At 41.8% G+C, this 13,871-nt stretch overlaps 1 protein-coding gene across 7 annotated transcripts in view; it reads left to right on the top strand.

Moving 5' to 3' along the window:
• STARD13 (StAR related lipid transfer domain containing 13) overlaps positions 1 to 13,871 on the top strand; it is a 243,359-nt gene that overhangs the window by 203,557 nt on the left and 25,931 nt on the right. For all 7 annotated transcript variants that reach the window (XM_054627871.2, XM_077173795.1, XM_077173796.1 and 4 more), the window contains 3 exons: positions 2,633 to 2,704; positions 4,718 to 4,799; positions 11,660 to 11,723. In XM_054627871.2, coding sequence (XP_054483846.2) covers positions 2,633 to 2,704; positions 4,718 to 4,799; positions 11,660 to 11,723 — 218 coding nt within the window. The remainder of the gene's footprint in view (positions 1 to 2,632; positions 2,705 to 4,717; positions 4,800 to 11,659; positions 11,724 to 13,871) is intronic.

The following is a 13,871-nucleotide window of genomic DNA, read 5'->3' on the forward strand; positions in this document are numbered from 1 at the left end:
GCTGAAAGCAGGATCCAACCCCTGGACTAGCCTGGACATGGGAACAGAACTGGGACAACACTGCCAAAAGTATTTCTACCACTCTCCATTGACACCTTTACTGAGGTCTTTTTTGTGCTGCACATCTCTTCCCAAAGAAGTCTTCACTAATGTTTCACTATGAAGTAAGAAAAAGCAAATATTAGGATATGGGCACAAAAAGAGAAGGTTAAACTTAGCATGTCAAATTTTTGTTCAAACATTACAGTAATACTGCTTTCTGAACTATAACTTGGATTACATGCCCAGGGCAAAATAGTAGAAATCATCTTTGATGTCTGCTGAGGAGTGAATCCTTTGTTGTGCCTTTTCACCTAAACTGTAGGAGGGACCAAGAGTGGAATGACTGGAACAGGTGTCCTTGGCCAGTGGGAACACACTTGTATGAGTAAAGTCATGCTTTGGGCTGTGCCAGCAGCCTGGTGCACTTCTGTCCTCCTGCTGTCCTCTGGATAAGACCAGAAAGATAGATATGGGAGGGAACTGGGAACTGATACTTATCTTGAAACTCAGTATCCTGGAAGATTAGCAAATCTTACTCAAGTCTGAGGTAGTCATTCAGAAAATGAGAATGCTCCCCAGAAATGCCTTCATGGATGATATAGAGTCAAAGTTTTGAAAGCAGAAGTTAATCAGTCAATTATATTTGACTGAATACAGTGTGTTGCAAACAACCGCATCAAAAAGAAGTAAAAAACAAACCAAAACCACCACAAAAAACTAAAATCAAAACCTCAGAGAAGAGTGAGATCTACTTTCTTATTTATTCCCTATAATTACTCACCCATTGCAACCTGAGATTTTTTAGATCTTGTTTGGGCTGCAAGAATATTTCTCAGCAAGCTCCTCTGAGCAGCCAACTGCAAAAAAACATTGAAATATGATAAGCGTATAAGAACATTAAATGGTAGCATTCTCCATCACCCACAGCCTCTGTCAGTTGTGTTTCCAGGCCAGATGAAGCTAGAATGTACGTACAGCTGTTCTGAGTTGTAAAATACATTTTGAAATGGGATTGATTTGTCTGTGTTTCATGAGATTGAATTAAGCAAAAGAAAAAAAGTATAAAGACTTGTCTTTTTTCCAAGCATTTAATAGAAATAGTCTAACTGGAACATAATAGAGATGTGCTTTCAGCGCACAGATGTGCTGTAGTGAGAGCCACGTTTTATGTAAGCTGCTTATTCTTTTGTGCAGTGTCAAGAACTGAATGTACTTTCATACTCCGTTTTTTGGCCTTGACATGAACTAATGTCAAAGCAAATGAAGACCTGGTGGTAAATCCTTTTCAGCACTGCTAATGATTGTGACCATTGTGGAGTTGTTCCTGGCTGTCTAATCGTCTTTGGGATATTGAGCTTTTGATACATAGACCTTGTATTCTGAAATTTGATTTCTGCTACAAAATTTGCCGGTGTGATTCATTTTTTGGGGGATCAGAAATGTGTGCAGGTCACACACTGCAGAGTATATTCAAAGCAGATTTTATAGTGAGCTTCAGTGGGTAAAGTCATTAAGGGTATAATGAGTGATCTGAACAGAATTACACGGGCAAAAGTTCACAACAGCATGTCTTACCTATAAAAATGCATTTTAGTAGAAAACTAATTTACAACTGGAATTTTTTTTCACATGCAAGGCAAAATATGCAGAAGAGCAACTGAGCCTGATCTCTTCTTCCAGTTCCATTGTTTGCTTTATAGTTAGGGTTTTGTTATTATGGCTGTCTAGATTTTACAGCCACAAATGTGCCAAAACCCTTGACTGGTTCATTGAGGTTGATTAATAAGCAACATAAAATGTCTACTTTCTTTAACACCTGTCCACTCTGTTTCTTCATATTTTGCAAATGTAAGAGGTACAGATATGTGCTTTGACTTTGATCCTGTAAACCAAAACTGTTCAGGTGGTAGATCCTGATCTAGGTTTGGACAGCAAAGATATGTTTCCCAGGTTTCCTCTGAACCCCACATTTGTGTGGATGAGCTTTCAGTTGTTCCCCCAGCTGGTCCAGGAGCAGCTGCACATGCAGGCAGTGCAGGTGCTGGGCAGAGCTGGACCCAGCACGCTGCTTTCCAGAATGTGAGCCCCTGGAGCTTGGTAAGAATAGAGATGCCCCTGCAATTGTCCCTTCAGTATCATGACAGCTGCACTGGGGTTTTCCTGGCAGTGCTTTCCATGGATTTCATATGGCATTCTGCTCCTCAAGAAATGTCAGAACAGGAAAGAACGCAGTGCTGCTCCCTGTCACCCCATTTTCACCCTGCTCCACCTTCGCCTCTCGCCAGCAACTTACCCTTGGGGGAGGGTAGATCACAGAGCCACAAACCTGGCTGAACAACTTCTGCTGCAAGGAGATGGTTAACACTTGGTCCCAGCCACCAAGTGGTTTTGTGCACCCCAGGGTCCTGTGGAGACAGGCAGGTTTCTCAGAGGGACTCTCTTCTGATGCTATAAAGTGTGATTCAGAGTGATGACAGTACTGTAACAGCAAATAGATCCTATCAAATTTCTTTATTTCTTTGCAATTGAAAGAACTTCTAATTCAAAATAACAAAGTGTGAACTGTTTTCTCTTTCCTCTTTTTGCTCAGAAATCGAAGCAAAGGAAGCGTGTGACTGGTTACGTGCAGCTGGATTTCCCCAATATGCTCAGTTCTATGAGGGTAAGTTGGTCTTTCTCCTCTTTGTGCGGTTCTGAAAGTGCACTGGGCCCTCGCCAGGAGAGCTTGCAGTCAGCCAACTGCACATTTGACTGAGTTATGGCCATGGCTGGATGCTTCACAAAGCTTCAGCTGCTGGAGTCATACCAGTGCATGAAGAAAAGTAAGATTCTTACCCTTGTAACCATGGGAAGTTTAAAAAAAACAGGGGGGGGACATAGCTTGTGTAAAACTCAAAGGTTAAAAAAAATGACTACAAAATATCTAAAAACATGAGTTTATTTTCTAAAAACTTTCTGAAATGTGCCTGAAATAAAGACACTAGAAATTATTGAAAATTTCGATCATGCTGAAAGTAAGACTGAAAACTCTGCAGAGTTACCAAAAGTGAATAATCTGAGTTGCACTTCACATTTGCAAAGTAAGAAAAGCTGACAGTTCAGTGCTAACTCAGTGCAAATGGTGGTGTCCCCTTCCTAGGAGCTAAGTTCATGCCCAGGGAAGCAGTGTCCCCAAGGGCAGGGCTTGGTTGCACTGCTGCTGTGTTCCATAGTAGTTTGGGGACTGGAGCTGGGTTTTTCCTGCTCTTCCCAGCTCACTGCTGAGAGGGAAACTGTGGCTGAGTCTCATTTTTCCCAAAGTGCATGTTATCCCTGCCAGAGACACCCAGCTCAGGCCACTTGGGCTTACTAGCCAAAAGGCAGCTCTGCCAAACATCTCTGGACCCCCTCCAGGGTCAGCATGAGTCTGGAGGCAGCACAGATCCACTCATGGAACGAGGCCCAAGGAGCCTCATGGCTCAGAGCCAAGTCTGCAGGGAATCAGTTCGGACACCACCCCTCCCCTCGTGTGGGGCTGAGGATGGCAGGGAGTGGGATGCTGAGGACACCCCCATGGCCAGCTGAGCTCCATCAGGGCCCAGGTGCTGGGTCCTGTTGGGCAGCTCAGGTGCCTGGGGGCAGGAGCACCATTCAGAGATGCTCAGGTGGTCCACAGGAGGCAGGCAGGCTCTGTTAAATCCAGCAAGGAACTAAGACTAATAAGCCTGCCAGACCAAAACTGACACAAATAGAATCTAGCACAGTCCCTGGGTAGCCAGCAGTACTTTTGTGTCTGCCTTGTATTCAGATTATGTCACATAGTGACTCCTCCAGAGAAAGGAACACCTGCTGCCTGCTTAACTCAAAAGGATGTTCTCTCCAAAAAGCAACCTGTGCTGGGCTCCAACAGTTCCCATGCAGTCAATATGTGCTCTAGACAGACTATGTCTCCAAAAACAAGGTGTTTTCACAGGCATCTATTATGTCAGTGTGAGCAGTAGTGTCTGAAAATGCTAGCTGAAGTTCCTGTGTCCCAGTGTCCTGCTGAGGTACCTAAGCATGGCAGAGCAGTCTGGAGAGCAGCCACAGCACTGGAACCCATCCCACAGTTACAGAGCTGTGTCACTTTTCATTGCAAATGTCAGCTTCCAGCATACTATTCTGGCTTTTTAGCTAATATTGGGGATTATAATTCAGTTTGAGGGGTTTTTTTTGTCTGTTATTTGAGTAACCCTCTGTCTGAAATCATTGTTATTTGGATCTGTTTTAAAAACAAAAGGCACATTTCTGGGGCTTTGGCAAAGTCTGTCTAGCAAATAACTCATTAAGCCACTGTAATGAGAAGGGAAAACCTTGTTACTCATGTAAAATAAGTGTGGTGGTAATTCCCTGATCTCATCCATTTGTGCAAGGTGCTAAAATGAACAGCTAACAGTTGAGTATTTTTTAAAGCCAAAATGAAATGATTCTGCTGTCACTCCAATGCAGTGGACGTTCAGCTATACCTTTAACAGAAAAAAAAAACCAGAATGGGGTAAGAAAGGGTCACAGATACAGCTGGAAGGGAACCAGAGCGGAGAAAAACTGGTCATACTAGATTTCAGTGACCAAGCACATGCAAAGCAGTTTAGATGTAGACAACGTATTTTCACTTGAGTAGCAAGTGGTCATCTTAATAATGTGTCTCCTTTTACAGACTCCCAGTTTCCCATTGACATTGCTGCAGTAAAGAAAGATCATGATTTTCTTGACAAGGACCTTGTAGAACCTCTTTGCAGGTAAATAACACTCCAGGTTTCTTTTCTGATAATATAAAAGCATGAGATGATTTTTGACTGTTGGCATAGCAGCAGTTGAGGTGTGTGCTTGTCCAGGTGCATTAAGTGATGAGATCTATAATGCCACCATCCTGAGTTAATTTCTCTTACAGAAGATGCTGCAGTAGGACACCCACTACATCACAGAAAGCATCACATAATTTGAGAAGCCCCAAATCCAATGGATTTGAAACAGATGCTTTTTAAGAACTAGCAGTAGTGCAAGCAAACCCTGAATAAATAAGAGTCACATTTGAGTCTCACATTAATAACTCTTATGTCTAAGTCCAGGAAAAAAATGATGAAACTTCATTGCAGAGAATTCAGCAAGCCCTTTTCTCTGGCAGCAGGCATGGTTTTAATGCTGCTGTGATTCTCTTGGTACTCTCATTTGGCACCAGTAACAGAAGTGGGACCAGACCCCCAGTAGTACAGATGCTACAACTGATCAGTGCTTTGGCCCTCCCAGCTGTCCTGTGTTTGCTGTTTATCTTGCTTTTTGTACTCTGTGATGAATATACCATACTGCATTGCCCAAGTCCTGTCCCCCAGGACTCAAGACACAGCAATTCTGTGGCAGTTTTGCAAAACCACATTGCAGAGACATTGTTCCCCTCTTCTTTCCCTGTGTTCAGCTCAAGCTGGTTCTGCTTCTCTCCTCTTCAAGTCAGGACAAAGGAGCATCTGTCCCTTAACCAAGCAGGCTTCATTACATGTTATGGAAACTTTCACAACACCAAGATAATTGGACAAGACTCTATTTCCCCTTCTGCAACTGTGGCTAAAATCAGCAGAGATGGCTTTAGGAGATGCTGTTCCTACAGCAGATACTGTACATTGTAAGGATTAATGAGTTTGTGGTGGAAGAATGCAGAAAAGGTTTCTGAGAAACAACATAAATAGGGGTGATAGAGACTTCATATAGTCCACCTCTCCATCCCAGACTATGCCCCTCTTCTTGGCAGATCCAGGTAGTTTCTGGACATAGCTGTCAGATTGTTTTTCCAAAATTCCCCTGCTGCAAGTTGCTTCTCATGCTGTCTATTATGGCTGTGGGGAACAGAATAGTCTCTGTCTCTATGTAATAGTGTTTGTGTCTGAAGGTAAATCAGTAGGAAAGACTTGGATTCTCCAGTGATCTCTCTCACAGATGCCTGAGAACAGAATTAATTGCAGACTTGATCCACTGCTGTTCTGTGCTGCTTGCTGAGAGAGATTGCTCTGGGGGAGATACCTTCTTCCCCATACATTTGTACATCCCCCTGCTTCAGTCTGGCATGATGGGAGACATGCTTTGCTGCAGTTTGGGAACTGGAAAGTGATAGAGATAGGAGATTGAGATCTCTTCCCCTCTGCCCTTTACCACAAAATTGAAGGACCATTAAAAATGCAAGAAAGATGTCTGTTCCTGCCCCTTTCTTGTGAGAGAAAACAGTGAGATATAGTCATTTCATAGCTCTGTGATGCTCCCTAATCATTCTTCTCTGAAGTAATTTGCAATGGTGTTGCTGCAGTCATGGTCACCAGGCATCCGACACCTACGCAGCTAAAAATGGGAACAGCTTATGTCTTGCTCTTCCAGCCTCTCTGTAGACTCACAGATACACCTACAGTTACTATGTTGATATATTTATGAGGATTATTTTCAAGCTGAGAAGTTAGATACTTGGTTGGGTTGGGGGTTTTTCTCTTTTATTAAAACATGAGGGTTTGGAAAATTAACTAGCAGCTAGATAGATGCACTCATGGGAAAAAAAAATACTTTACATTAGCCTAAACCAAGGGAAAATGATGAGACCTATAGAAAAAAGCATAGAGACAGATATTTCCACACTTTAAAGATAAATGGGTTTATTACTCTCTAACTACTTCTTCTGTAATTATTTTGTTCAGAAGACAACACTTGTTTATTTGACTTTTTGTTGGGAGTTTTTAAACAGCTTAGACCTTGAGAAGAAATAGCTCCTCATAATATTAGAAATACAAGTATTATGTACAGGTTATGTTTTCGGATTGCAGGCATTTAATTGGATGTAACTCAGCAGCTTCAAACCCTTTGCTGAAAGCGAGCCATAAAAAGCCATTGTACCAAATGCCAAGATTCATCAGAAACAGTGAATAGTGTCAACTGCTGCCCCCAGTTCCAGCTTTGTTACTCTATGAGCTATCAAACATGCATCTTCCAAGTTTTCCAGTGCATTGGAAATCCTCACAGCTCAGCTGAGCACTGTGGGCAGTTCTCTGCCCTTCCTTTGCTCTGTGATGGTGTTACTGCAAGGTGCACAGCAGTGTACCACATGAGAGCTGCAGTCTGTGATGCACTTTGAGGAAAGAGAAAGTTGAAAAAGGCTGGTTATTATTTCTGTGAGCAGATTCCCAGGTTGGCAGTCAAACTTCCATTCTTCTAACATTCAAAGCTGCCCTTACAGCTATGCGTGACCAAGCCATCATACTGACTAATAGTGCATTCAGCACATAGTGCTGAACAAAATGGGCTTCTCATTGCTTTTTGGAAGATAATTTTAAAGCTGAAATGCCAGCATGGATAATCAGTTTGAGCAGTTTTAGCTCTGAATAGTAATAGCATAAACACTGAATTTCTCTGCTCTTGTGAGTTGAAATCAGACTCTCAATCTCATTTTATAATCAGTTTTCTTATGGCATTGAAGTGTACCAGACAACGTGAGGCATAAATGAGGAAGAACCTATTTTAAGGCAGCTGGTGGTATTTTTGTCAGAAAGTCTAAGACTCCCTGTTGTAGAAGATTTCAGTGACCTTTTTGAGATATTCTAACATTCCTGCTGTTTACAATATAATTTGAAAATTTGGCAGAGTAAAAACCAAATTTGAGGCCTTTGGGTTAGAGGCGTATCTATCAAGAGATTCCTCTCAGATTTTATTGAGTAATGAACAATAGAGAATTGCCAGGCAATCTGCAGGCAAACGCTGTCATCCTGCCAAAACAATAATTGAGCATGAAAATTTTATAGCTGTGTCACGTCCAAAATAGCAGCAACCAACTCTGCTCTGGGAACTCTTGTGGCTGCTGTGATAAGAGGGTGAGAAGGAGAAGCCAAGCCATGTTGTACTTTTTGTATTCACGTAAATACAGTGACTAAGAACATGAAGAACAAGTATATCACAGTCTGATACATAGTTCCCCAAATCAAGCTCTTAAAATTTGAGCTGTGCCAAGAAGTCTTTTTTTCCTTAGCATTTTATTTTTCCATAGCTGTTATCTCTTAGACAGATTATAAACAAAGGGAAGGCTGCCGTATGGGATGGGACATCCTCCCACCAGAGTTCTGAAATGATGGGTGTACAGTCGGTACCACCTGCTGGGTTATCTTCTCTAGGTGCTGGTAGGGGATAAGCCTGACTCTCCCCATGCAAGACAGAAAGCCCTGCTCTGGAGGCAGCAGAATGGCTCCCACTGACTTCCAGGAGAGATTACTCATCTCATGTGAGCCTGGAGCCTACAAGGTGACTCTCTCAGTGGCAGCCATGATAAAAAGGTTATAGGACTGGAAAACAGAATATTCTCTTTATGCACAAAACTGGTAAGGCAGGGACATGCCAGTGCCAGCCTTGCACACCAGCCCTAATGGTGCTGGGAGGAGTCTTACTCAGTGTTAAGACCTCAGCAAAGCCCAGTATTAAGAGCTTGATGTCCTCTTCCCAAAGCTGACAGCACCAGAAGAAGCCAGCCACAGACTTGGCTAGGAATAACAATAAAACAAACAAATAATGTTGTGGTTCCCTCAGAGAGGCATTTACAGAACAACAGAGTGTTTTTTCCTGGACAAAATCCATAAGAGAGGGCATTTGTGGATCTGCTGATGCAGGAGACACTGTACTGTCCATGCTTGTCCTCCCCATGATGCCTCTCCTGTGGCCCTGGCTGCATTCTAAAGCACTTGCTTGAAAGCTGCTGCAGAACAGGTCCAGAGATCCACCTGGAACTCAAACTCACTTCAGAGCTGTCTCCCTATCACTTGGATTGCTCCCTCTTACTTGGATTGCTCCTAAAGCAGGACAACAGGTCCCCCACAAGGTTTTCCAGCTGGCTGAGCCTGCATAGCTACAAGCTTGTATTTATTTGTAAACACTGCTCAGTGCTGTAAAGAATGCAAAAGCTGGAGATTTCCTGCTTCTGAAAAACTTCGATCATAAGAGTTAACAACTACAGCACTGGGGTTGGGATTCAGAGCCCTAAGGACTTGTGTCTATGGCCGTCTTAAATCTCCTCAGAGAGCCCAGACTTCTCCATGTGTTGGCTGGACAGAGGTACCTGCAGCAGCTGAAGGCCAGGCTTGGTACTCCAGGGGATCTAAAATAGCACCAGAAACATCTGTTTGGGCACCTGAATATCACTGCTGGCTTTTTAAGAATTATTTCAAAGTCTTAAGCCACCTTTGATGCTCTGGAGAAAATAAAATTAACATCACTGAAATGCTGTAATACATGTTTTCCAGTCTTTCCCTGAACAATGCAGAAATTTACAGATACTTTCAAATGCATCCTAGATTATTTGGGTTTTATATAGCCATCTCTCTTGTGTTTATTTAATGTGTTTTTCCCTGCCTTTTCTCAATTCCAGACTTTGTGTTTTGTTAACATTACAAACAGCATTCTTTTCCCATGTTTTTTAAGCAGTGGCATAAAAGTGCAGTGCTCCTCTCACTTCAGCTGGAACATTGGTGACAGCCTTTGTAGCCAGAAACTTCTGGGGTTTTTTTATTTTCGAATAACTTGTTGAGGAGTTGACTGTCAGTCATCTGAAAACTTTAAACTAATGAAAAAAACTTTCTGTCACCGCTGGCACATGAACAAGGCGAAAGAAGCTGAAAAAGACTGATTTTGATTTGAGCTGTTAGTACCAGACAAACTCACAAATATGATCATTAGTTCTGTAATTTCCCTGGCAAATCTTTCTACAGCCCTGGAAGAGCCCCAGAAAACATAACAATGTTTTGCAGAGGGGTGAATTTAAAACCTGGGGTTGAAGTCCCTGGCGCTCAGTAAAAAGTAGTTTTGGTTTTGGTGGAGCTAGTGTGGAAATGTAGCTAGACTTTTCCCTTCAGCAAAGGCCAGCTGACAAAGAGGTGCAGGAACTCCAGTATTAGCCAATATTCAGCACTAAGAGGAAGCTGTCCCCAAAGATAGAAAGCTGGGCTGGAGTACTTTGAAAATGTGCCTCTGCATACTTGGAATTGATATCGATACACACATTTAAACATTTTGTGCTCGAATGAAACACTGAACATTATTCAGCCGCAGGGCCCCAAGAAAATGCTACTTCGGGTTGAGAAATTCTGTGTTTGGGCAAAAGAGTTTTGCAATAATAGGTGTAATCCCAGAAGAAGATTTGTGGGCAGAAGGCTGCAGATATAGCTACACAGCCACAAACCCTGGAATTTATTTCAACATTGCTATCATGCATGCAGGGTGTGCTTGTGCATACATTAAACCCAAATTAATACCATGAGCACAGGACTTTTCTGATGCGGCATAACAGATTTATTGGCTTGATTTAGGGAGGAATATTTGATCTACAAATGAGTAGGTGATATTTTCAGAGGGAATTTTTTTTTAAGGAAGATCCACATTTGATGGGTCAGTTCTTGGTTAGTGGTAGCAATCTGAAAGGTATGCTAATATTAGAAGTTCTGCAGAGTAATATGTTAATGCCATAATCTTCTTATGTTATGTGAGAGATTATATCATTGATCTGATACTTTTTTCATGTGTCCTTGTAACTTATCACATGCATTTCAAATGTTAAGTTCTGGAAATTGGAGGCCCTGCAACCCAAAAGCAACAGAAACAGGTCTTGCTATAAAGACACAGGAGATGCAAGCAGCCAACAGAGGAGTGCTGTGGGCATGTAGCTCTCTCTCTCTGCCTCCCTTTATTTTGAAATTCAGTCCTAGACATGGAAAATTTTCAAAGTTGAACATATTTAACTTTCAGCCTCTGCTTTTGGATGGTTTCATGGATCAGGATCTTTGAGTATAAATAAAACCAAATCAATTATCATTACCACAGGAGGTTCTCTATTGAAAGAGCATGTTTACTTGTCCTCTGGCTGTCCTTGCACAAAGACACATACACACACACACACACACACAGATTGTCATTTCAACTCACTGTCATCACAGGATAGCCTTGGATTTAAGGAGCAGAAGCCTTACAGAGACTCTGGTAACATCAGTATGAACATGGTCAAAAATAGCTAAAAATATTTATTTAAAAATGTTCGATTTTTTACATGTTTGGTGTGTTAACCTGTGTGTAAGATCCACAGATAGGAGAAAAGAAACTTTTGGTTTTGGAGAAACTTTTAAGTAGCAGCTAGAAGTTCTTTATGTCAACTTTTTTAAAGAAGTACCAACTGTCAGAAGTGAGGAACTGCAGCTGGTTTTTTGTTTGGTCTTTCACTAGTGCTTTGAAATTCCCATTTTAGACCACTTGCGTTACAATCATTTTTGATGCCTTTGCATAAGGCAACTCGCCTCCTTCTCTTGTCATTTCCCCAGCTATCACAGGTGTTTGTTTAGAGTTGCTTCCTGTGCTAAGTATGGAAATGTCTATGAATTTAAAAAGCAATCTATCAAACCTGGCTGTCAAGTAAAGTGAAACTAAGGGTCCCCTTTGATACAGTGGTCATGTAGCTGGAATAGATGACCACTATCCTTTCTGAAGCTGTTATATGTGGTTGGCACCCTACAGTAAGATAAGAGAGCATGTTTTGAACTTGCAAAAAATCATGCCCTTTAGTCAGAGGCTGCTAATCTTTTGAATTTGCTTTGCCCTGTAGACGACTGAACACACTGAACAAGTGCGCCTCAATGAAACTCGATGTGAACTTCCAAAGAAAAAAGGTAAGGGAACTTCATCAAATATACCCTGGCTTTTGTGATAAGACCACCCCAATCTAGCCTCTAATCTAGTAAAATGCTCTTAAAAGTAAGTTAAGTTTATTTTACTTTGAACATGCGCGTCAGCATTATCTGGAGGCATAATAATGTGAATTGCTGAATTTTGAAATCATGAATAGAATAGAAAATGTGAGTAAATACTACGTGTGTTGGAAGGGCTCACACAGTACTTAAACTTTACATGTGTGCAATTAAAGTTAGTGGGTGAAAAGACAGTAAAGCTTCATTAGACTGGCTTGTTTCTCAATGCTGTATGAGTACACAGTGGAAAATCCTGCTCAGAAAAAATGGAAGCTGCTCAGATGAAAACAACAGCTTTTCTTTGTTTCTTGTACTGACTTCTTCCCAGTTAAGAATATGCAAATAAACTCTGTCATCCTTACAAGCTCCTGTGTAACACGGGAATTATCTGAGCATAAAGGGTTTCAGTGAGGGCTGCAGAAACAGCCTGTTGATTTTGAGTTTTGTAACATGCCCAGCATTAACAGTTGAATGTTTGGTTTTCTGGTCACAAATTCCCCAAAGTCCTTGAGTGTTGTACAATGCTAGTTGTCAACTCTGAAAAATCTTGGTTCCTGTTTTTCCTTCCTAGAGTGTTTTTCTAGTGCTTTTTAAAAACTGACTCCAAGAGCTGAATTTTTGATGTCTTTGCAAATTCAGTCTCATCATACTCTATTCAGTGTTTGAGGGAACTTGAACAGAGGATGGTTTTAATGTCCAGATATCCCACTTTGGCACATATCTGCTTTTTCCTTTGTGTACTAGCTTCTTAAGCTTCTATTTTGTCCATTCCCTAGAGCTGCAGGGTCTTCACTGTGTATGGTTTTGGGTTTTTTTTGTCTTGGGTTTTATGTTGTATTAAAAAGGGAGGATTTTTTTTTTTTTGTTATGTTTGTTTTTCATTAATTTTTTGCTGCCACTCCTCCCTGTTCTGAATGGACTGAAGTCCTCAGCTGCTCTCCTTGCAGATGACCACTAATTTGTGGTGGAAGAGACATGGCACTACTTGGTACTCTTTTAAGGGTACAGAAGCTAGTTGAGTCCATACCTGCACAAGGCCACAAAGAAGCTGAGCACAGAAAAATGTAGACAAAGAGGAGCTGGAGGAGATTTTAGTCCACAGATACAGAGCAACTGAAAGTAGAAGAGAATGTGGGTGAGAGAAAAGGAGGGAGAGCTTGCTGACAGGAGGAAATGTAAATGCAAGTGTAAAAGACAGAAACTGGGTCTGAAAGTGATCACCAAACTAAATAAATCTTTGGCTGTGGATAATGCCTTTCCTAATAGTCTCTATGGTGATCTGAACAATGAAATGCAAAATCAGCCAACTTTGAAGCTTCAGCATAACAGGTATGCACAGGACTAGCAGAGCCGCTTGAGTGATTCACCAAAATATGGCCAAGCAAGCTGCCAGGCAAGGTTCCTGTGAAAGACAGCTCAGCAGGAGTGTTCCCTACTGCCCACTCTCCCACCCAGACCATTCCCACTGTGGGCTGCTGTCTTCCCTTGGCTTCATCAAGATGCTAACAGAAATGCTCATGTATGTGTTGCAAATATGTCTGTAAGCGATTTGGACAGACAGAGATTAGCCTTTGGATTAACTGCCTTCTGCAGCTGTCGATTTATGAGAATTCCTGCCCCCAGCTGGAAAAATGTGGCAGAATTCCACCGCGAATAAATCCACTACTTGCCTTTTGTTAGCATGCCTCTGTATTTCAGGCAAGTACACCCTCAGTCAAAAAGCTGCACTATTTTAAATCAGCTGTGACAAATCTGTGAATCAAAACCTCTTTCTCTTTGGCAAATGTTACCAATCACTCCTCAAGAACTTTGTCCCTTCTCATCTTCCCAAACATAATGGCATTAACTGGACTTTTGAATATGCTCCAAAGCAGTGCACTTGATTTCACCCCAGGTCAGTAGAATATACAGTCACTGCTCCAATATGTCTGCTCTGCCTGTGTCAGATGAATCATTGCTTTCAGACCTTCTCTTGATCTGCTGTACCCCTAGCTGGTGACACGTGGGTGGGCTAAGTGCTCTCAACATTTTTTTTTTTTGGAAAGTTTCGTTTGTCAGGACACTCAGATA

Source organism: Agelaius phoeniceus, chromosome 2 (genome assembly GCF_051311805.1).
Source record: "Agelaius phoeniceus isolate bAgePho1 chromosome 2, bAgePho1.hap1, whole genome shotgun sequence".
NCBI classification, from domain to species: domain Eukaryota; kingdom Metazoa; phylum Chordata; class Aves; order Passeriformes; family Icteridae; genus Agelaius; species Agelaius phoeniceus.